General features: G+C 42.5%; 1 protein-coding gene across 5 annotated transcripts in view; it reads left to right on the forward strand.

Annotated features, from left to right (window-relative positions):
- Positions 1–22,425, forward strand: part of DGUOK (deoxyguanosine kinase) — a 38,385-nt gene extending 15,960 nt beyond the window's left edge. For 4 of the 5 annotated variants that reach the window (XM_012788661.2, XM_012788662.2, XM_020286208.2 and 1 more), the window contains 5 exons: positions 9,232–9,404; positions 14,342–14,489; positions 20,905–21,020; positions 21,631–21,730; positions 22,184–22,425. In XM_012788661.2, the coding sequence (XP_012644115.1) occupies positions 9,232–9,404; positions 14,342–14,489; positions 20,905–21,020; positions 21,631–21,730; positions 22,184–22,210 (564 nt within the window). In that variant the 3' untranslated portion in view covers positions 22,211–22,425. Of the gene's footprint in view, positions 1–9,231; positions 9,405–14,341; positions 14,490–20,904; positions 21,021–21,473; positions 21,561–21,630; positions 21,731–22,183 lie in introns of those variants that run through there. The other variant, XR_001160297.2, reaches the window with a different exon arrangement.
- Positions 22,426–22,703: the final 278 nt, after the last annotated feature.

Raw genomic sequence — 22,703 nt, forward strand, 5'->3', positions numbered from 1 at the left:
TTTATTCTTCTTCTTCTTCTTTAGTGAATTGCCTATTCAAACTCCTTGCCATTTTTTTTTTTTTCTTATTGAGACCTTCATCTTTTTTAATGGCTTCATAAGAGCTCATTGTAGGCCTGGCGCAGTGGCTCATACCTATAATCCTAGCACTCTGGGAGGCTGAGGTGGGCGGATTGCTCAAGGTCAGGAATTCAAAACTAGCCTGAGCAAGAGCGAGACCCCTGTCTCTACTAAAAGTAGAAAGAAATTAGTTGGACAACTAAAAATATATAGAAAAAATTAGCCGGGCATGCCTGTAATCCCAGCTACTTGGGAGACTGAGGCAGAAGGATTGCTTGAGCCCAGGAGTTTGAGGTTGCTGTGAGCTAGGCGGACACCACTACATCTAGCCCGGGCAACCAAGTGAGACTCTGTATCAAAAAAAAAAAAGGTCTCATTGTAGGTTAAGTACATTAATTCTTTGTCGTATATTACCGTGTTTCCCTGAAAATAAGACAGGGTCTTATATTTGTTTTTCCTCAAGAAGACACCCTAGGGCAGGCGTCCTCAAACTACGGCCCTCAAGCCACATGCGGGTGTTTGTTTTTTACTTCAAAATAAGATATGTGCAGTGTGCATAGGAATTTGTTCATAGTTTTTTTTTTTTTTTTTTTGAGACAGAGTCTCGCTTTGTTGCCCAGGCTAGAGTGAGTGCCGTGGCGTCAGCCTAGCTCACAGCAACCTCAAACTCCTGGGCTCGAGCGATCCTTCTGCCTCAGCCTCCTGGGTAGCTGGGACTACAGGCATGCGCCACCATGCCCGGCTAATTTTTTATATATATATCAGTTGGCCAATTAATTTCTTTCTATTTATAGTAGAGACGGGGTCTCGCTCTTGCTCAGGCTGGTTTTGAACTCCTGACCTTGAGCAATCCGCCCGCCTCGGCCTCCCAAGAGCTAGGATTACAGGCGTGAGCCACAGCGCCCGGCCATGTTCATAGTTTTTTTTAAACTATAGTCTGGCCCTCCAATGGTCTGAGGGACAGTGAACTGGCCCCCTGTTTAAAAAGTTTGAGGACCCCTGCCCTAGGGCTTATTTTCAGGGGATGTGTTATTTTTTAAAGTACCGTACAACAATCTACATTTATTCAAATATAGTTAAGTCGTCATCTTCTGGAACATCATCGTAGTAAAATGGTAGCCACAGCTTTGCTTCTTCCCCCCTGGGGACACACAATACCTAAAGCCAAATGTCCCACTCCTCACTTCACTGAGGAGACTTTTCCCCTCAAAGCCTCAGCTTGCAGCACGCACAGGATGGCCAGGACCTGACGGGGGAGCCAACCTTGTAGGTGGGGCTGTCCGCACCTTTCCAGTCACCTCTGGGATAGTAGCTGTCACGGTGAGGCAGATGAGAAGGACTGCTTGTCTTCTTTACCGCTCCAGGGACGAAATGCAAGGGTTGTGCAGATGCGCTGGGCAGCCACGCCCATCACTAGGTCTTATTTTCAGGGTAGGGCTTATATTGCGCAAATGCTTAGAAATCCTGCTAGGGCTTATTTTATGGGTAGGTCTTATTTTCGGGGAAACATGGTACTGATATTTTCCACAGTTTGTCATTTTTCTTTCATCTTTATATATGTTTTTTTTTTTGAGACAGAGTCTCGCCTTGTTGCCTAGGCTAGAGTGAGTGCCGTGGCGTCAGCCTGGCTCACAGCAACCTCAAACTCCTGGGCTCAAGCGATCCTTCTTCCTCAGCCTCCCGAGTAGCTGGGACTACAGGCATGCGCCACCATGCCTGGCTAATTTTTTATATATATTTTTTTAGTTGGCCAATTGATTTCTTTCTATTTATAGTAGAGACGGGGTCTTGCTCTTGCTCAGGCTGGTTTTGAACCCCTGACCTGGAGCAATCTGCCCACCTTGGCCTCCCAGAGTGCTAGGATTACAGGCGTGAGCCACCGCGCCCGGCTCTGTATATGTTTTTTTATTTTTATATAATACATTTTTTTTTTTTTTTTTTTTTTTTTTTTTTTTTTTTTGAGACAGAGTCTCACTTTGTTGTCCAGGCTAGAGTGAGTGCCGTGGCGTCAGCCTAGCTCACAGCAACCTCAATCTCCTGGGCTTGAGTGATCCTTCTGCCTCAGCCTCCCGAGTAGCTGGGACTACAGGCATGCGCCACCATGCCCGGCTAATTTTTATATATATATATCAGTTGGCCAATTAATTTCTTTCTATTTATAGTAGAGACGGGGTCTCGCTCTTGCTCAGGCTGGTTTTGAACTCCTGACCTTGAGCAATCCGCCCGCCTCGGCCTCCCAAGAGCTAGGATTACAGGCGTGAGCCACAGCGCCCGGCCTATATAATACATTTAAATTCTAGTATGTCTGTAGTCTGTCCATCTTTTTCCTCATAGTGTTAGCACCTTTGATGTGAAAATTTTAAGAAACCTTCCATAGCCCTAGATTATTAAAAAAATCCACCTATATTTTTTTCTGTTGCTTTTATAGCTTTAGATTTTATGTGACTTTAAAAGTTATAAGCCTCTAATTTTATTTATTTTTTGACAAACGACTATCTACTTGTCCCAGTAGTATTCATTCGTTAATCCTGAGCAGAATGTGTATTTTGTTGTTTCATGGCTAGGATCTTTTTTCCCCCATCATCTTTTCAAACTACTTATTGCTGTTTTAAAGGAAAACAGTTGATTGCTTTATTTGTCTCATATGGCTTCATTCTCATATTAGTTTTTTTTGTTTTTTGTTTTTTGTTTTAATTTTTTTTTATTTTGGCATATTATGGGGGTACAGATTTTAAGGTTTCAATAAATGCCCATTTCCCCCCTCCCCCCAAAAGTCTGAGTCTCCATCATGACCATCCCCCAGATGGTGCACATCTCACTCATTATGTATGTATATACCCGCCCCCCTCCCCCCTGTTTTTTGTTTGTTTTTTTTTGCTTTCTGTGTGGTTTTTAGAAAGTAATGTCTCAAACTAGTAATCATTTGGAAGAGTTTTCCAGTTTCTGTACCTCATTTCTATTTTCCTGTTTACTTTCATTGGGTAGAACTTCCAAAACACTATTAAGTAATACCAGTGAGAGTAGTCCCCTTACCTTGTTCTGTCTTTGGTGAAACCACCTCTAATTTACCATTGTTAAGTTCTGTGTTTGTTATTCATTTCAACAGACCATGTAGAGGGGGTGCCCTTCTGTTACTAGAATATTAACTGTTTTTATCAGGATCAAGTATTGAATTTCCATCCCAAGCCTTTTTTTTAACATCTGATGAGATAGTGATGGGGTTTTCCTTTTTAAATCTCTTAATATTAGTCATAGATTTGATAATGGTACCATCCTCACATTTCTAGAATGAGCTTTTTTCTAGAATGAACTAGAATTAATGGTATACTATTCCATTAATTAGCTAATATGTTTGGAATTTCACTTGTGTCTTTATAAATTTGATTGGTATTACTATTTGTGTGTACAGGGTTTCTTTTCTCTTTTTGAGACACAGTCTCACATTGTCACCCAGGTTGGGGTATAGTGGTATCATCATAGTTCACTGCAACCTTAAATTCCTGGGCTCAAGTGATCCTCCTGCATCATCCTTCCAAGTAGCTGGAACTAGGGTGCTTGCCACCACGCCCAGCTGACTTTTTCTATTTTTAGTAGAGACAGGGTCTCACTCTTGCTCAGGCTGGTCTCAAACTCCTGACCTCAAGTGATCTTCCCGCCTTGGCCTCCCAGAGTGCTAGGATTACAGGCATGAGCCATTGGAGCAGTCTGGCCTGTTACGATTAATTTAATAATCATTGTAAGGTATATCCCCTGTTCAGATATGTGAAAAAATAATGGTCTAGTTTTCTGAGTTCTCACATTTGGGGTCTGCTTTTTCTATTAAATTCTGAGAGAAGTGTGTTAAAATTTGTGCTTTTATTGTATTTTGTCTGTTTTTCTTTGTATTTTTAATTGGCTTTTTTCTGTATCTATATATTTCAGTGCTTTATTATTCTCTTTAAAAATGATCATGACTTTTTTGTAGAGTCTTTATTTGCTTATTAGGATGTTTTAAAACCCTCTCATAACATTTAATGCTTTTTTTCTTTATACAGTTTTGCCATATCTGCTTTCTTGTTATTTGCATCTACTTGTTGTCCCTTTGTTTTCAACCAATCTGTGTCATTTCATGTATTCTCTTATGAGTAGGATTTTTAGGTTTTTACCCAATTTGAGGGTTTGCCTTTGCTGGGGATTTTTCTCCTTTGTTGTGATTATGTTTATTTCTACCACCTTATTTTGTGCTTTCATGTTCTGTCTTTTTCTTCTTACTTAAATTTTTTTTCATTTTCCTCCCCTTTATTTATATGACAATTTACATTTTTATCCCACTGATTTTTTTTTTTTTTTTGAGACAAGAGTCTCACTTTGTTGCCCAGGCTAGAGTAAGTGCCGTGGCATCAGCCTAGCTCACAGCAACCTCAAACTCCTGGTCTCAAGCAATCCTTCTGCCTCAGCCTCCCGAGTAGCTGGGACTACAGGCATGTGTCACCACACCCAGCTTCTGAGTGGTATGATTTCTGAGTGATTGCTTGTCTAAAACTTTCTTTTGCCTTAGAATATAAAAGTAGCTCCTGTTGCAGAGAAATGTTATGTGGTTCTGATCCTTTTTTCTTTAGAAGTGATTTGTGGTTCCCTCCCCCCCTCATTAGGTGTTTTGGGTTTTTTGTTTTTTTTTTTGAGACAGAGTCTCACTTTGTTGCACAGGCTAGAGTGAGTGCCGTGGCGTCAGCCTAGCTCACAGCAACCTCAAACTCCTGAGCTCAAGCAATCCTTCTGCGTCAGCCTCCCGAGTAGCTGGGACTACAGGCATGCGCCACCATGCCCGGCTAATTTTATATATATATATTAGTTGGCCAATTAATTTCTTTCTATTTATAGTAGAGACGGGGTCTTGCTCTTGCTCAGGCTGGTTTCAAACTCCTGACCTCGAGCAATCCGCCCGCCTCGGCCTCCCAGAGTGCTAGGATTACAGGCTTGAGCTACCGCGCCCGGCCCTGTTTTGGGGTTTTGTTTTTGCTTTTTAATGAATTGTTGGGCCAAGCATGGTTGGGTCATGCCTATTATCCTAGCACTCTGAGAGGCCAAGGTGGGAGGATCGGTTGAGCTCAGGAGTTCAAGACCAGCCTGAGCAAGAGCGAGACCCCTATCTTTACTAAAAATAGAAAGAAATTAATTGGCCAACTAAAAATATATGTGAAAAATTAGCCAGGCATGGTGGTGCATGCCTGTAGTCCCAGCTACTCGGTAGGCTGAGTCAGTAGGATTGCTTGAGCCCAGGAGTTTGAGGTTGCTATGAGCTAGGCTGACGCCACGCACTCTAGCCCAAGCAACAGAGTGAGACTCTGTCTCAAAAAAAAAAAAAAAAAAAGACTTGACATTTCTCCAGGATAGATCCAGTTGTAGGAACCTCTCTTTCTGTGTGTGTATGCACACACAAGCATGTACATGTGTTGCATATGTGTGTATGAGTTGCTATATATATAAATATTTATAAAATCTAGTACTTACTTAGTGGATTTCTCTGGTGGAAAGTCTCACATTTCAGGGATGGCCAGGCTCGGTGGCTCACACCTGTAATCCTAGCACTCTGGGAGGCCAACGCAGGAGAATTGCTTAAGGTTAGGTGTTTGAGACCAGCCTGAGTAAGAGTGACATCCCGTCTCTACTAAAAATAGAAAAACTTAGCCAGGCTTAGTGGTCCACCCTTGGGGGTCTGAGGCAGGAGGATCGCCTGACCCCAGGAGTTTGAGGTTGCTGTGAGCTAGGCTAATGCCACGGCACTCTACCCCAGGCAACAGAGTGAGACTGTCTCGGAAAAAAAAAATTTTTTTAATTAAAAAAATATATATTAGGGATTTTCTTTAATTTTTCCCTTGATTTTAACTGCTGTTTCATCTAATCAATCCCTTGACTGAAACTCCTAGTTTTTTTTTTTTTATTTCGGCATATTATGGGGGTACAGATTTTAAGGTTTCAATAAATGCATGAAACTCCTAGTTTTATCATGAAACTTAGTTTATGTCCCAAAATATCTAGAGATACCACATTATTTCTGTTTGATAATGATTCTTCATGGCGAGGGAGACACACACTTTATGAGTAGGGGTCTTCCTCTGCTCATGTGTTTTTTGTTGGGGGTGGCATTTTATCTCTGATTGGACTGGTCTCCTAAGAGGGAAAATTATTTCCTTGATTAGGTAGCTTTCTCTGAGCTAGGGATGGTTTGAAATTGCAGGAAACCATTTTGGCCCCTGTTTGGAAAGTTGTGTGATACAAAATTGTGTTAATTGCTGTGAAGTAGAACACAAGTGATACCACATCTCAATGTATCTTTCCAGAGGAAAGAATTACCCTACCAATATATTAATATATTATAATGTATATTAGCTCTCCTTTTAGCTTGCATGTCTTTTTTTGTTGTTGTTGTTCATAATTTTTTGCTTTTTTCACTTAGTTTAGGGAGAATTTCTTAAATTGATATTCTGTAGGGATCTTCTCATTCATTAATTAGGTTTACCACGGTATATAGTTCGTTAGTTATTATCTTCAATGGGTGTTTTATTTTGACAATTACATTTTCACCTCTAAGAATGTTCTTTTCATATTGCTTCTTTTTTATGATCGCCTATTCTTATGTTATCAATGAGACAATATCTTAAATCTGAGATTTTTTTTGTTTTGTTTTCTTCTGTTTGTGGCAACAGCTCTATCTGAGCACACAGATTGGTCCTTCTCCTTTTGAATTGTGAATATTTTAATATCCAATTGTTGTTTCTGTTTGTACTTTTGGAGGGATGTTTACTTTTGTTTTGTAGCGAAGATGGATTCTTTCAGAAATTGTGTAGGCCCCTGTATAGTTTTTGTTCCAGAATAGTCTCCCTTGGGTAGCACAAAGCTTGCAGGTGCAATAGTCCCCACCTAGTCAACTTACTACTTCTGCCAGCACCATGTCCCACTCCACATGCAATCTGTGAATTATGCTAAGGCCAAGGGCTGTGCCCTACTCACAGTTTCTAGTGACACCACAGAGACTTGAGGGGGACTCAGATTTCTCCCCTGAACCTCCAGCTCTCAGTCAGGGGCCATTTGTGAGGCTGGTGTGTGTTTGTGGGTTGGGGGATTGGAAGGAGTGAATTCCTGAACACACCTCCCATTAAGTGATTTTCTGACCCACTCTGCTCTACACGCATTACTCCTGCTGAAATCTTTCCAAGTGCCAGGACCCTTCTTTGGAATCTCAGGGTGCTGTTTAGTCAAATTGGATTACTTATTATTGTCTAATCTTTTTTTCCCTCCTGTATCACTGTCTCTGCCTGAAATGCTGTCTTCTTAATCTCCATTTCCATCTGTGGAAATTCTGCTTATCATTTATTTCCCAGCTTAATGCCACTTTCTTCCAGAAGCTTCCCAGGATTCCCTCCACCATATATGACCACCTCTTTGTCACATTTCTGCCTTACATTCTAGCTTTTTTTTTTTTTTTTTTTTTTTTGAGACAGAGTCTTGCTTTGTTGCCCAGGCTAGAGTGAGTGCCGTGGCATCAGCCTAGCTCACAGCAACCTCAAACTCCTGGGCTCAAGCGATCCTCCTGCCTCAGCCTCCCGAGTAGCTGGGACTACAGGCATGTGCCACCATGCCCGGCTAATTTTTTGTATATATTTTTAGTTGACCAATTAATTTCTTTCCATTTATAGTAGAGATGGGGTCTCGCTCTTGCTCAGGCTGGTTTTGAACTCCTGACCTCGAGCAATCCGCCTGCCTCTGCCTCCCAGAGTGCTAGGATTACAGGCGTGAGCCACCGCGCCCGGCCACATTCTAGCTCTTTATATCCTTGGCACCTTTGTCCCTTTTGCATTGTGAGCTCTTAAGTTCAGAAACCATATCTTGTTCACCTTTATATGGAGAAGTATTAGAATGAAGAGGTTAAAGGTTTGAGTCCCCTCAATCCTTACTTGCCATGAGATCTTGGACAAGTAAGTGACTTAACCTCTGAGTGAATTTTCCCCTCTGGAAAATAGGTATAACAACAGTACCTACCTCATGAAGCTATTTTGAAGATTAAATGAGATAATAGCACAGTGAAGGTTGAAATAAATGACAGTTCCTTTTTCTTTTTTTTAATTTTTCTTTATTTTTATATAATTTATTATTTATATATTTTCTTCTTTTACTTTTAGGGGAGAACTCAGGCTTCTGAGATAGTTCCTTTTTCTATACACCTTATAGCACCTGGCTTAGGTAGCACCTCATCCTCATAGGCCTTTAGTTAATGGTGATTAGATCCAAAGTGCTTTTACACAGAAGTCACTTTTGTATTAAGTCAGTGGCAAATGCAGAAATCAGTCCAGGGCTCCTGAGTATCCCATCCTTGTGCCCACTTGCACATGCCGAGTAAGTGAAATTTTTCAAATTCCGTTTCATAAAATCTTTAGAATGGAGGGAGAGGGTTTGGGTTTTGTTTGTCTGTCTTAACAAAAGATTGTGGCCTGGCGTGGTGGCTCACACCTGTAATCCTAGCACTCTGGGAAGCCGAGGCTGAGGCGGGTGGATTGCTCAAGGTCAGGAGTTTGAAACCACCCTGAGTAAGAGTGAGACCCTATCTCTACTATAAAATAGAAAGCAATTAATTGGCCAACTAATATATATAGAAAAAATTAGCCAGCCATGGTGGCACATGCCTGTAGTCCCAGCTACTCGGGAGGCTGACGCAGAAGGATTGCTTGAACCCAGGAGTTTGAGGTTGCTGTGAGCTAGGCTAACGCCACGGCACTCACCAGCCTGGGCAACAAAGTGAGACTCTGTCTCTAAATAAATAAATAAATAAACAAACAAACAAAAGATTGTAGCAGCAGTAGATTGTTAACTCCTACCCAGACAGACTTTACAAACCCATCCATCAGTGAGTGTGTTAATTCTGTATGTGGTTCTTCCTCTGCTCTTCCCTGTTATATTGAAGGTGGCATGTCATCTCCCTCTGTCAGCTTCTTGTCTAATAAGGTCGGAAAATCTCTCCCCTGATTATGTAACTTTGAGCTAGAGGATCTGATTGTATCTTTTTAGTGAAAGGAAACCTTTGAAATTCCTTCTCATTGATTAGTAAAAACTGCTTGGAGGAAGTGATGGGGACATGTACACCATGAAGTAAATATGCCTTCTAGGAAATTCTCTTCTTTTGTAACACCCCTCTAGGCCTGTGCCACCCAAAGTCTTGGAAACTTGCTGGATATGATGTACCAGGAGCCAGCACGATGGTCCTACACATTCCAGACATTTTCCTTTATGAGCCGCCTCAAAGTCCAGTTGGAACCCTTCCCTGAAAAGAAGCCAGTACAGATCTTTGAGAGGTCTGTGTACAGTGACAGGTAAGACACCAAGCCCTCCATCAGTCACAAGCCCCATGCTCAGTCCTGCCTATTCGCTCTTCCTGCACAGGCCCTGTACTGCTCCAGTCATTCAAAATTCCACTTTGAAAAATTGTCACCCTCTTTAAAGACAACACTATACAGATTTCTCCAGAATTATAATTCTACCAAGTTATAGATGTCAAGAAAGAGAGGCCAAGGCAGGAGGATTGCTTGGGCTCAGGAGTTCGAGACCAGCCTAAGCAAGAGTGAGACTCTGTCTCTATTATAAATAGAAAGAAATGAGCCAAACAACTAAAAATATAGAAAAAATTAGCCAGGCATGGTGGCACATACCTGTAGTCAGTCCCAGCTACCCGGGAGGCTAAGGCAGAAGGATCGATCACTTGAGCCCAGCAGTTTGAGATTGCTGTGAGCTAGGCTAACACCACAGCACTCGCCAGGCCAACAGAGCAAGACTCTTGTCTCAAAAAAAAAAAAAAAATTCAAGAAAAGAAATTGTGTTTTTCGTAAACTGAATGCATTGAATTTCTTACATTGCCACTGATTATTTTTCCTTATTTTTAGGCATACAAGCAAGCGGGTAGCTACCCAATATAACCATTACTTGCTACAAGGCACACAGTAGACACTTAGGTGACAGTGTATGTTTTAGGAAACCAAATGAATCAGTGGTTGGTTATCACCTTTAAGAAAGCAGTAGACAGAATTAAAATTTGTGTTCCTAAAACGATGTAAGAGAGACACATTTATTCTTTTTTATTCATCAAGAAAGGATGTCTAGGCAGAAATAGCACATCTGTGAAATTGGCTTCTGTCTCAGATTTAACCTTTTTTGAGTCCTTAAGTGGAAGGGCTTATTGCTGGCCAGAGTCTGTAATGGACATAAGTGCCTGTGTCAGGTCAGGCGAAGGGCATCCTGACCACCTGACGGAGTGAGATGTGAAGTCATTTTTAATGAAGACTAGCACTAGCTCACTGGGAAGTGACTAGCACTAGCTCACTGAGAAGTTAGCCCGTCTGTTCCAGAAGAGCTAGTCCATGCGGGCTTCAGAATTCCTGGCTCTGTGTGGAGAGCAGGCTGTGCTTGTGTTTAAGCTGCCTAGAGACAACATCATAGTGGCTTGAAATGGACCCTGCTGAAGTTTTTCTTATTTGAAGGATGGGAATGACCTGTGTCAGTGGAAATTGGTGCATTTTTGCTGTCCATTCACTGTGCAAGACACTCAGTTGGTTATACTTTTAATTCCCAATTAGACAAACTAATTCTACTTTTTAGTGCTCATATAAAGCTTCCTGGAAGGAAAAATAAGGGTACTTTTTTTTTTTTTTTTGGAGACAGAGTTTCGCATTGTTGCCCTGGCTAGAGTGAATGCCATGATGTCAGCCTAGCTCACAGCAACCTCAAACTCCTGGGCTCAAGCAATCCTGCTGCCTCAGCCTCCCGAGTAGCTGGGACTACAGGCATGTGCCACCATGCCCGGCTAATTTTTTCTAAATATATATATATTAGTTGGCCAATTAATTTCTTTCTATTTATAGTAGAGACAGGGTCTTACTCTTGCTCAGGCTGGTTTTGAACTCCTGACCGTGAGCTACGCGCCCGGCCAAGGGTACATTTATAAATGTGATTTTTCTGACTTAACCTAAAAATCATGTAAGATATGTCAAACAAACCCTACAGGCTACACATTCCTTCTCTGTATACCCCTAAAAGAACCCACTTTTTATAAAAAGTAAATATGTGAACCACAATTGACGGGCTGTAGGTTTTAGTTCTTTTTCAGCTGTTGGATATGCTATTACCTGTTTTCCTGTCTCCTCTCCCAAACCATTCCTCTCAGACTAGGAAATTGAATTACCTGGCTTGCTTAGAAACATATTCATAGTCTGTCTTTTGATTTCTAGCTCCTCAGTGAGGTAGGCATGTGAGACTCTCGAAGGAAAACAGAAGTAGAAATGCTTTTTTAATTAGAAATGTGTTAAGAAGCTACATGTATCTTAACATTTACTTGTAAAGGAAGAGGTAAGAATTGATTACACTATGGGCAGCCACAACATTTTAAGTACTTTCTTCAGAGAGGGCATTTTTGAGACAGAAACTAATTTCAAATTCTAATCCTAAGGGTAATTCGGACCTTGTTTGCTGAACACAGATTATTATTTTTTTTTTTTTTTAGACAGAGTCTCACTCCATTGCCCAAGCTGGAGTGCTGTGGCGTCAGCCTAGCTCACAGCAACCTCGAACTCCTGGGCTCAAGCAATCCTTCTGCCTCAGCCTCCTGAGTAGCTGGGACTACAGGCATGCGCCACCATGCCCGGCTAATTTTTTATATATATATATTTTTAGTTGGCCAATTAATTTCTTTCTATTTATAGTAGAGACAGTGTCTTGCCCTTGCTCAGGCTGGTTTTGAACTCCTAACCTTGAGCGATCCGCCTGCCTCGGCCTCCCAGAGTGCTAGGATTACAGGCATGAGCCAGCACAGATTTATTGACTGTCTCCTATGCTCAGACACCAGGCCTGGCCCTAGGGCGACAGCAGTAAGGCAGCCCCAGTCCCTGCCTTCACATGGATCCTAGTCTAACAGGGACTGAACATATGCTCACAGCTGTGAGTAGATTACAGGGAGAAAGAAATCGAAGTCTTTTATGTTTGAGTTAAAGGAAACACTAGCACACAGTTTTGGAGCAGAGGTCCTGACTCCTAGGTCCTTAAGGCCTGTTCTTCCCTGCAGCCCCTGCATGCGGTTTGAGGTAGTTCTGTCCCCATTAGCTCTCAGCACAGCCCCTTATACCCAATCTCGCCCCATCCCCACCAGCTTAGGAGAAATAAAAGAAGTACTCACTCTACAGAGGCAACAGCCTCCTCCCCTTTGTTTGTTTTTTTTTTGAGACAGGGTCTTACTCTGTTGCCCAGGCTAGAGTGCAGTGGCGTCATCACAGCTCACAGTAACCTCAAACTCCTGAGCTCAAGCAATCCTCCTGCCTTAGCCTCCCAAGTAGCTGGGACTACAGGTGCATGCCACCATGCTGGGCTAATTTTTCTATTTTTTGTAGAGCCAGGGGTCTCAGTCTTGCTCGGGCTGGTCTCAAACTCCTGACCTCAAGCAATCCTCCTGCCTTGGCCTCCCAGAGTGCTAGGATTACAGGTGGGAGCCAGGAGCCACCATGCCTGGCCTAGAGTTCCTTTTCTAGAACTTATTAACAAATGTTTAATTTATCTTTATAGCATCTTAATTTCATCTTCTACTTTTCTGTGAAGATTCTGAAAACATTTTTCAGAACTTGAGTTATGAACACCACCTTTTCCTTTGTCTTCAGTTAGACTATAGTTAAACCATTCCAGACTGGGAAAACTTGGTGTTTCAAATTAGGTTCTTCATGGCCTAGCAGAAAAGCAGTTATAATAACAACTAGTATTTGAGATATCTCAAATACTATGTCACTCTTCTAAGTCCTTTATGAATATTATATACAAGTCGTCATATAACAGGCTGAAAGAGTTTAGGTGACTTGCTCAGGGTGACATAGCTATGGAATGTTGCAGCCAGGATCAGACCCTGGAATGTTACTCTGGAACCTATTTTCTTAGTGGTGACACTCACAGCCTTGTAGCCTGCATTTCCCTGAGCCATTCATACACAAAGATTCTGAGTTTTATTTTCTAAGAAGTGGCCAATTGCTGAATGTTGCCTTAGAAACTGGAGCTCATTGTTTAGGATATAAATTGTGTTTTGTATTAAGATGCCTGGTTTTAAAACAGAATATACCCTTCTGAAGCCACAGTTTCTGTTTAGCTCTGATTTCCTATTTGCCAGAAGCCCTTTTAGTTGTGGAAGTAAGCAAGGGTCAAACTTGGTTTGATTTTTAGTTTTAGTTTTCTTTTTTTTTTTTTGAGACAGAATCTTGCTTTGTTACTCAGGCTAGAGTGAGTGCCGTGGCGTCAGCCTAGCTCACAGCAACCTCAAACTCCTGGGCTCAAGCAATCCTCCTGCCTCAGCCTCCCGAGTAGCTGGGACTACAGACATGCACCACCATGCCCGGCTAATTTTTTGTATATATATTAGTTGGCCAATTAATTTCTTTCTATTTATAGTAAAGACAGGGTCTTGCTCTTGCTCAGGCTGGTTTTGAATTCCTGACCTCGAGCAATCCGCCCGCCTCGGCCTCCCAGAGTCCTAGGATTACAGGCGTGAGCCACCGCGCCCAGCCAGTTTTAGTTTTCTTTTATCTGAATTAGAAGCTCAGCAGCAGAAGCAGCAAGCAAATAAGAGCTCATTTGTACTTTGGAGGAGTATGCTTTCTTGGTAACACTGAAGTTAATAGGAAATGCATTTCCTCCTCCATAGATAATGCCTCCTAAAAGTAGGTCCTTCTCTACTTCTCAATTAGACAAAAGGATGGCTTAGCAGCCTGGGGACTAAACACCCTCAGTCCTTAAGTGAAATGTAGTGGGTGGCTTTGTACTGGATTCACTTGGGTTTTTTTGTTTTGTTTTTGTTTTTTGTGGTTTTTTTTTTTTTCTTATTATTTGGGCCTTGCAATAACAATAATAATAATAGGAAATCTCAAAATTTACATGTACCATTTGCTGTATGTTCCAACTGGTATCTCGCAGGAAAAATTGTTAGGGACCAATGATTTCTCTTCTAGTGTCCCCTTTCTTCCAGTGAATTAATCCACCTGGAAAGGTGTGATTTCAGCCTCTAAAGCCTAGATGCTATTTACCATCTTAGTGTTGAACAGAGAGGGAGATATAGGTTAAGAATTCACATATCTTAAGAATTGATGAGCTAAAAAGGTTAAGTGGTTTGAACAGACATGGAATAAGTTGGTTATTGATTTTTCTGCTTCTCTCTGTCTTGTACCTTTCATTCCATGTCCCATTCTCCCTCCCTCCCCCCCATCCCCACCCCACTTACGTTTCTAACCAGGTATATCTTTGCAAAGAATCTTTTTGAAAATGGTTCCCTCAGTGACATCGAATGGCATATCTATCAAGACTGGCATTCTTTTCTCCTGCAGGAGTTTGCCAGCCGGCTCATGTTACATGGCTTCATCTACCTCCAGGCTACGCCCCAGGTAACACAGAACCTAAAGCCTTAGACTTTAGGGCCATGTGAAACCTAAGTGGTGACATTCTCCAAGCCCCTGATTTTCTGGTTGGAGAAATAAGAGTCATAGAGAACAGTAAGTGAACACCCTCCCATCCTGGCATTGGGCACCCTGCTTCCCACAGGCTTTGTGCAGCAGAGTGCTAATGTAATTGCCTGTGCATAGAAGGGTCCCTCTTGATGTAGTATCAGCACAGAGCAAATTGGGCATTATCTTTATAACTCAGAGTTTGCAGGTTGAACACTCTGACCTGTAGCCAGTTGCCTCAGCTCCTCCTTCTCTCTTACTGGGTCAGCAGTATCTGTAGTGGCCTTGATGGTTTCCTGAATAGGATGTGGGGAGAAAGAGAAGAAGGATTTCCTCATCTCATCTTGATACTGCTCTAATTTATAACTCCCTTTTGAACCTTTTTTGCCACTGGCAAGGCAGGATGGACTACAGAAGTTGTACTTTGTGACTCTCTGATTTGGACTTTGGAGCTAGCCCAACATGTAATAGAATGATGTCATGGCAGGAGCACTGTAGTCTCTGGAGAGAGCAATGGTCCTTGGCCTCTGCTGACTGGCATTGACCTTGGGCAGCTCCAGGAAACCTTTCCACTGGTAGTGTCCTTGTTTGTAAAAATCCACTGGCTTAGACTAGATGATCTCTAAAGGGTCTTCTGGAGTTGAATTCTGAATCAAGGCAAGAGGTTTGTTGGGTTCTTTTTTTAGACAGAGTCTAACTCTGTTGCCTGGGCTAGAGTGCTGTGGCATCAGCCTAGCTCAGAGCAACCTCAAACTTCTTGGCTCAAGTGATCCTCCTGCCTCAGTCTCCCAAGTAGCTAGGACTACAGGCATGCACCACCATGCCTGGCTAATTTATATATATTTTATATATAAAAAATGTATATATAATTTATATATATTATATATTTTTTTTTATTTTTTTTTTTAGTTGTCCAGCTAATTTCTTTCTAATTTTTTAGTAGAGACGGGGTGTCACTCTTGCTCAGGCTGGTCTTGAACTTCTGAGCTCAAATGATCCTCCCAGCTCAGCCTCCCAGAGTGCTAGGATTACAGGTGTGAGCCACCACGCCCAGCCAATAGCTATTTTTTGAGAGATGTATTTCTTTCAGCTTTTGAGACATACATCCAATACCAGATATACCACATAATCTTTGATGGAGGCCATGCTTTTTAGAGGTGGCACTGAGCCTGTGGGCAGAAGGGGGCCTGAGAGCAGATGGAGCAGAGTCAGAGTAAGAGTGGGAGAGCCCCCATTACACAGTCTGTAAACAAGGGCCTTGCCTCAGGAAGGTGGCAGCCAGGAAAGAGGCCCTTGAATATGACTGGGACCAGATATCGGGGGTCTTTGTGTCGGGAGTTTCTGAAGATTATGAGGCAAAAGCTAGACCATAGGAGGGAATAAGGATTCTACAGAAATAAATAGGATATAGCTTTAAAATGAAACTGAACTGGAGATTCAGTGAGACCAGAGGGCTGAGAACCTTCCATGAAAGGAACCAAGCTGGCAAGGCATGGTGGCTCACCCTGTAATCCTAGCATTTTGGGAGGCCAAGGATCACTTGAGCCCAGGAATTTGAGGTTGTAGTGAGCTATCATGATGCTACTACACTCTAGCCCAGAGCAAGACCTGTCTCAAAAAAAGAAAAAAAAAAAAAGAATCAAGCTGAAGTTAGATGCATTGATTGTAAGTTGACCAGGTAGGTCACATTTATGTGACTTCTTTTAGTAGTCTTCATTGCCCGGGAGCAGGAATAGAAGAGGCAAATTATGAAGGTGATTATACTTTAAGGGTAGGGATTGGTGTCAGTGATTAGAGGAAGAGGAGTCGAAGAGGGCAGCTTGAAGTAGCTGAGTGTAGGGTTCAGGGTGAGAGAGAAGTCCCCGGCCCCCATGAGGGTTTATTGCCTGGGCTTAGAAGGGATGAGAGTGCCGTGGAGTTAGGTACTGAGTGAAGATTTGGTTGGAATTTGAAGAGGTGACAGGTTTCCCGTGGGGTTGTGGGTTGGCTGGGCTGAAAGAAGCCGGAGGTTGAGCATTAGGAGAATTGAGAGTGCTGACCTAAACTTTTCCAAGAGAAACAGAACTTCAGCACAATCAACTTGGTGCCATGAAGACAGTGTTGGGAAGGAGCAAAGGAGGAAGTGGGCTGACTCATTCCTGGGAGCGAAACAGGCTGCGTGGCCAGCTGCAGAGCCTCTTGTTTCTGGGGAGTGGAGGTTGGACCGGGACACTAAGACCCAGCAAGGAAAGGAAGAAAGTCTTCCTCACTTTTCTGCTTTGTGTCCTCTAAATGACCTTGTGAGAAAGGGACAGGGATGGTGTCCATTTTCTTTGTCCATTTTCTGTTGCTACAATGGAACACCTGAGACTGGGTAATTTATCAGGAAAAGAGGTTTATTTTGGCTCATAATTCTAGAGGCTGGGAACTCCCAAGATGGGGCAGCCGCACCTGGTAGGCCTCTGGTGAGAGCCTCGTGCTGCGTCATCACATGGTGGAGACTGGGCACATACGAAAGTGCACAACATGAGGGGCAGCCCTGCTTTATGACAGCCTGCTCTCTCCGTAACCAGTTCAGTGCTCCACAGAGTACTTGTTCCTTTGAGAATTAACCCAGTCCTGACAGGGTGACACTAATCCCTCTTACTGACCTAATCACCTCTTAAAGGTACCACCTCCCAACACTGTCACACTGGGGACCAAATTTCCAACACGTGAATTCTGGGGAACACAAACCATAGCAGATGGCAGTGGTGATTATTATCACTGGGGGGCTGATTTATCTTTTTGTAGAGGCTGATTGAAGTATTTCAGCTGGGGTAGCATGAGGAGAATTGAAGGATTATTGCAATATAATGACAGAAAAGAAAAATAGCTTATTCATTTTGGAATTGGATGGGGATTTTAGTGCTAGTTTGATAGCATTAGATTTAGGAACCCAGATATGCCCATATTCCTTCTCTGAAGCCACCTCTGGCCTCTTCTGTGAAATTTAGAGGTAACTATATCCAAGGGAAGAGCAGAACAGAAGTTAAGATATTTCTATGTAAAAAGCTGTGCAAGTGTCCAACAGTCTAGTGCAGAGTCCTGGTAAATACTGAATTTATTTAGATGGAAGGTGGATCTCAGTAGGGCCTTCTGCTCCTTTCCACCCATTCTTCTCTAACTTCTGAAAAGCAAGCAAGCTGGCAATTAAAAAAAAAAAATCAGGCCGGGCGCGGTGGCTCACGCCTGTAATCCTAGCACTCTGGGAGGCCGAGGCGGGCGGATTGCTCGAGGTCGGGAGTTCGAAACCAGCCTGAGCGAGACCCCGTCTCTACTAAAAATAGAAAGAAATTAATTGACCAACTAAAAGTATATATACAAAAAATTAGCCGGGCATGGTGGTGCATGCCTGTAGTCCCAGCTACTCGGGAGGCTGAGGCAGGAGGATCGCTTGAGCCCAGGAGTTTGAGGTTGCTGTGAGCTAGGCTGACGCCACGGCACTCACTCTAGCCTGGGCAACAAAAGTGAGACTCTGTCTCAAAAAAAAAAAAAAAAAAAAAAAAATCAGAAGAGAAATGGCTGGACTGCAGTGTTCTTACAACCAGCTGCATGGAATCAGGAGCTAGCCAGTGTGCCTCAAAAACCCAGGCCCTGCCTGGGACTGTCACAGCATGGAAACAGCATGCAGATGTACTGGAACAAATGGCACCTGGGTTTGGGGCTTGAGGGTACAGTGGCAGTCATGGTCCAGTTCCTGTCCTGCCTCTCACTCCAATCAGAACAGCAGCTTTTCTTCCTGGGTGGCACAGGTTAGGATAAGATTGGCAAAGCGTCCCTCCCCTGCTACTCAAATCCTGAATTACCCTCTTGTCTCAGCCTCCTGAGTAGCTGGGACTACAGGCACTCGTCACCATGCTCGGCTAATTTTTTCTATTTTTAGTAGAGATGGGGTCTCGCTCTTGCTCAGGCTGGTCTTGAATCCTGAGTGATCCTCCTGCCTCGGCCTCCCAGAGTGCATGAGGATTACAGGCATGAGCCACTATACTCAACCTACACAGGATTTTTTAAAAAAGAATTTGTTGTCACCTTATCAGTAAAGCAAGAATTATACCAAATGGTCAAAATAGGAGTTTACTTAGACTTCTAGGGAGAAAACATTTGCTCTGTTAAGCAAATTAATAGTAAAAAAGGAAATGTTAGCCTATTTTAGTAGGAGATCAATGTTTGTCTGCAAGCAATGAATGAATAAACAGCTTTTGTAAAAAAAATTGCTCTGCCCTTGTGTGTACTTGAAAACATAAAGCCATATTTAAATATATATATTTTTTCACTAATTCAGGCATTTTTCTCCCCAGGAAAATTAGATAGCTTTGCTATGTTTAGAAATCCTAAGCACTCTGGAAGGCTGAGGTGGGAGGATTGCTTGAGGTCAGGAGTTCAAGACCAGCCTGGGCAAGAGTGAGACCCCATCTCTACTAAAAATAGAAAAAAAAAATTAGCCAGGCATGGTGGTGCACACCTGTAGCCCCAGCTACTTGGGAGGCTGAGGCAGGAGGATCACTTGAGCCCAAGAGTCTGAGGTTGCAGTGAGCTAGGCTAATGCCACAGCACTCTAGCTTGGGGAACAGAGCAAGACTCAGTCTCCAAAAAAAAAAAAAAGTAGAAATCCATCCTAAAGCTGCTTTGCTGGTGGTAATATACATGGTTAACCACTAAGGAGGCAGTTTATAAAGTACACATTCCTTTTGGTCATAAATTTATTTATACAATTTCATTTCCTTAGAAGAAAGATAAGAGGGAAACAGCAAAGATCCCAAGTCTTTGGGAATATTATATACTACATTGGGGAATTAAGTTTTAAGTATTTCAAAGAGGGAAATCCTAAATCAGTGGGTTAGTCCATCTATTCTTCTAGGACAGACAACATTGAATAATGAAATATTTGCCGGGCAGAGAGAGGAATGAGGGCAACTCAGGCAAAACAAACATTTGGAGCAAAAGTTTTGAGGTGTGAGAGAGTTTGGCCTGTCCCTCGGGAAGGAGGTCAAATCTGGTTAAAGCAGTGAGTTCAGGAGAGGAGCTAGGGAAGTTTAGGAGAAGTAGGAGAGGTGGCCTTGTGTGACAGGTAAAGGAGAATACATATTTCTGTGCTTTGCACTTTTCTACCAGATGAACGCAGCATAGAATTATATGCACTCTGCAAAGGGGGAGGGAAGGAGAGTTACTCTCAAGCCTCACTTTTTTTCCCCACTACTTTGTTTTATCTTTTTTTTTTTTTTTTTTTTTTTTTTTTTTTTTTTTTTTTTTGAGACAGAGTCTCGCTTTGTTGCCCAGGCTAGAGTGAGTGCCATGGCGTCAGCCTAGCTCACAGCAACCTCAAACTCCTGGGCTCGAGTGATCCTTCTGCCTCAGCCTCCCGGGTAGCTGGGACTACAGGCATGCGCCACCATGCCCGGCTAATTTTTTATATATATATCAGTTGGCCAATTAATTTCTTTCTATTTATAGTAGAGACGGGGTCTCCCTCTTGCTCAGGCTGGTTTCGAACTCCTGACCTTGAGCAATCCGCCCGCCTCGGCCTCCCAAGAGCTAGGATTACAGGCGTGAGCCACAGCGCCCGGCCTGTTTTATCTTTGACCTATGCAATTTGCATTCTACTCCAGAGTACATTGGGTATGATATGCAAGAGATGTTTTGAATTATAAGTACGATAAGTACTTATAATTCGTACTTTATAAGTACGATACTACTCATACTTCTTGAACCCTGGGGTTATGGCTGTAGGCAGTAAATAGCCTGTGAAGTATTTTAAGCAAGGAACATAATGCTATTACTTTGCAGTACTATGGAAGGAGGAAGCCCACAAAGATCACACCGCTAGTACATGATGAAGGCAGGAATTTACTCCTGGACTTTCTGTACTTAAGGCCTGTGCTCTTTGCCTATACTTCTCTGCCTCCAGGAAGCATAGAGTCAGGAGGCTCTTTCCACAATCCACATGAGAGGTGTTGTAGACCTGACTGGGGCAGAGGTGAGAGAGGCAAGCAGAGAACCAACTGGAGAGAGATTAAAGAGAATTTAGTGACTTCTTAAATGTGGTTGGGAGGAGGAAAAAGAGGGAAAATTCAGGTCCCCACCTTAGATGACTGAGTGGTTGATGTTTGCCATTAAGCAGCTTAGTATGCTACAGAGGAAGAGCAAGTTTAAGGTGGAGGTGGAGAGAATGGTGTAGATCTTCCAGTTGAACAACAAAACAGGACAGCAGAAGCAAAGTCATGGCTTGTAATACCTGAGATAGACATTGTGAGTACGTCTCAGAGCCCCCCCAATATTGCATTGTAACAGTCAAAACAGCAGATGAGCTCACTGGGGCCTGGGGATTGTCTTTTAGGTTTGCTTGAAGAGACTATACCTGAGGGCCAGGGAGGAAGAGAAAGGAATTGAGCTGGCCTATCTCGAGCAGCTTCATGATCAACACGAAGCCTGGTTTATTCACAAGACAACTAAGTAAGTGAGAAAAGAGTGTTATCAGACAGAGACCTGCCTCCCTACAGCCAGTTATAAACAAGAAGTTCACCAGACAGCCCCAAAAGAAAGTTCAGAATGTACTGGAAGTGGTTGGAAATGTCAGGCATTTTCTAACTCAGAAATTTAATATTGAATATAATCTGTACATTCCAAGAGACTATTCATTAGGTTCTATTTCTCCAGCTTTTTTTTTTTTCTTTCTTTTTCTCTTAACATTTCCCTAGATTTAACATTGTGATTAATGGTGATAGTTGGCTCAGGGTGAAAAGCTGACAAATTTTAGAGAAATCGTCAGGTTTACTAAGTTTACATTCCTAGTTTCTGCCTGCGCTCCCTGCAGTCTTGGTTGGCTGTCCATTTAAAATGTTTACAGCTCTGACCTTTAGTATCACTCTCAAGACTAAAGAGAAATCGTAACCTTTCTTTTTCCAGACAACTTGATTGAATTCGTTTTTTAAAGTGCTGTTCACATGCAGTTTTATTGAGAAGCCACATGAATTTAGATCTGTTCTCAGCTTGGTGAGTATTTGAAGCTTGGCTTAAGTTTCTTTTCTTTTTTTCTGTCCCCAAACATTCATGCTTCTTATAGGCTCCATTTTGAGGCTCTGCTGAACATTCCAGTGCTGGTATTGGATGTCAACGATGATTTTTCTGAAGAAGTAACCAAACAAGAAGAACTCATGAGAAAGGTGGGAAGGACCTTAACTCCTGATTTCTAGTATACATTTATCTTTCTGGCCTTTGCTTCAAAGTTCAGTATAATGGGTCTTGTGCTTTGCATATCAAATTGCATTTCATGCTCCAAAGCCTATGGGATCTTGTACAAATTACAAATATAATCCCTATTCTCTAAAGTATGAATATATTGGGCTAAGAATTGTTAAATAATTGACTTGTAACACATGCTTGCCAGCTGACTTTCTCCTCTAAGGTATTCTAAAACTAAGGAATTAGACTTCTGGATTCTATTCCCAGCTCTGCCACTTGATGCTGTATGACCCTGCTCACATTTCTTCTCCGTGCCTGTTTTCCCTTCCTAACAAAAACCTCATGGGCTTGGCTACATATACATTGTGGGTAGACTATTTGAACAGTCTGCTAAATGTGAAATTTAACTTTTGATTTTTTTCTCTTTCCCACAGGTAAACACCTTTATAAAGAATCTGTAACTAATACCATAACGTTCTGGCTGTGATCTGGGCTCTCTGAGGTTCTGAAGCTAGAAAAATGTTGCATCTTCCACCCACCTTTCTGTCCCCAGCCCCTTCACCCCTAGAGTACTCTTAACACTCAGGGGGATGGTTTGTGTTATCTTCAGACTTTGCCATTGTCTTCTTTTATATTTCAAGGACTTTGAAAATAAAGTTTACTTAAGTTTTGCTTATTTTCCTAATCCAGTTCATTTATTTCAGCATGTATCTATTGGTGCCTGCTCTGAACTCCCTTCTGGACCAGCAGTTTTCACCTGAGGAAAGCATTAGCCTTTCTTCAATCCTTTATCAACCAGATTTCCTGTGTGTTCACTTATTCCCTCTGACATTCCAGGGTAGGCATTGCTCCCAGAACCCTCAACCATGCATGAAGGGAAATAGAGTGGTTTAGGAATGAAGAGGAGCTCAAGTGTGAGCCTCCAGGGCTAGGAAATGGAGCCCAAAGGCCAAG

The sequence above is a fragment of the Microcebus murinus genome, chromosome 3, assembly GCF_040939455.1.
Source record: "Microcebus murinus isolate Inina chromosome 3, M.murinus_Inina_mat1.0, whole genome shotgun sequence".
NCBI classification, from domain to species: domain Eukaryota; kingdom Metazoa; phylum Chordata; class Mammalia; order Primates; family Cheirogaleidae; genus Microcebus; species Microcebus murinus.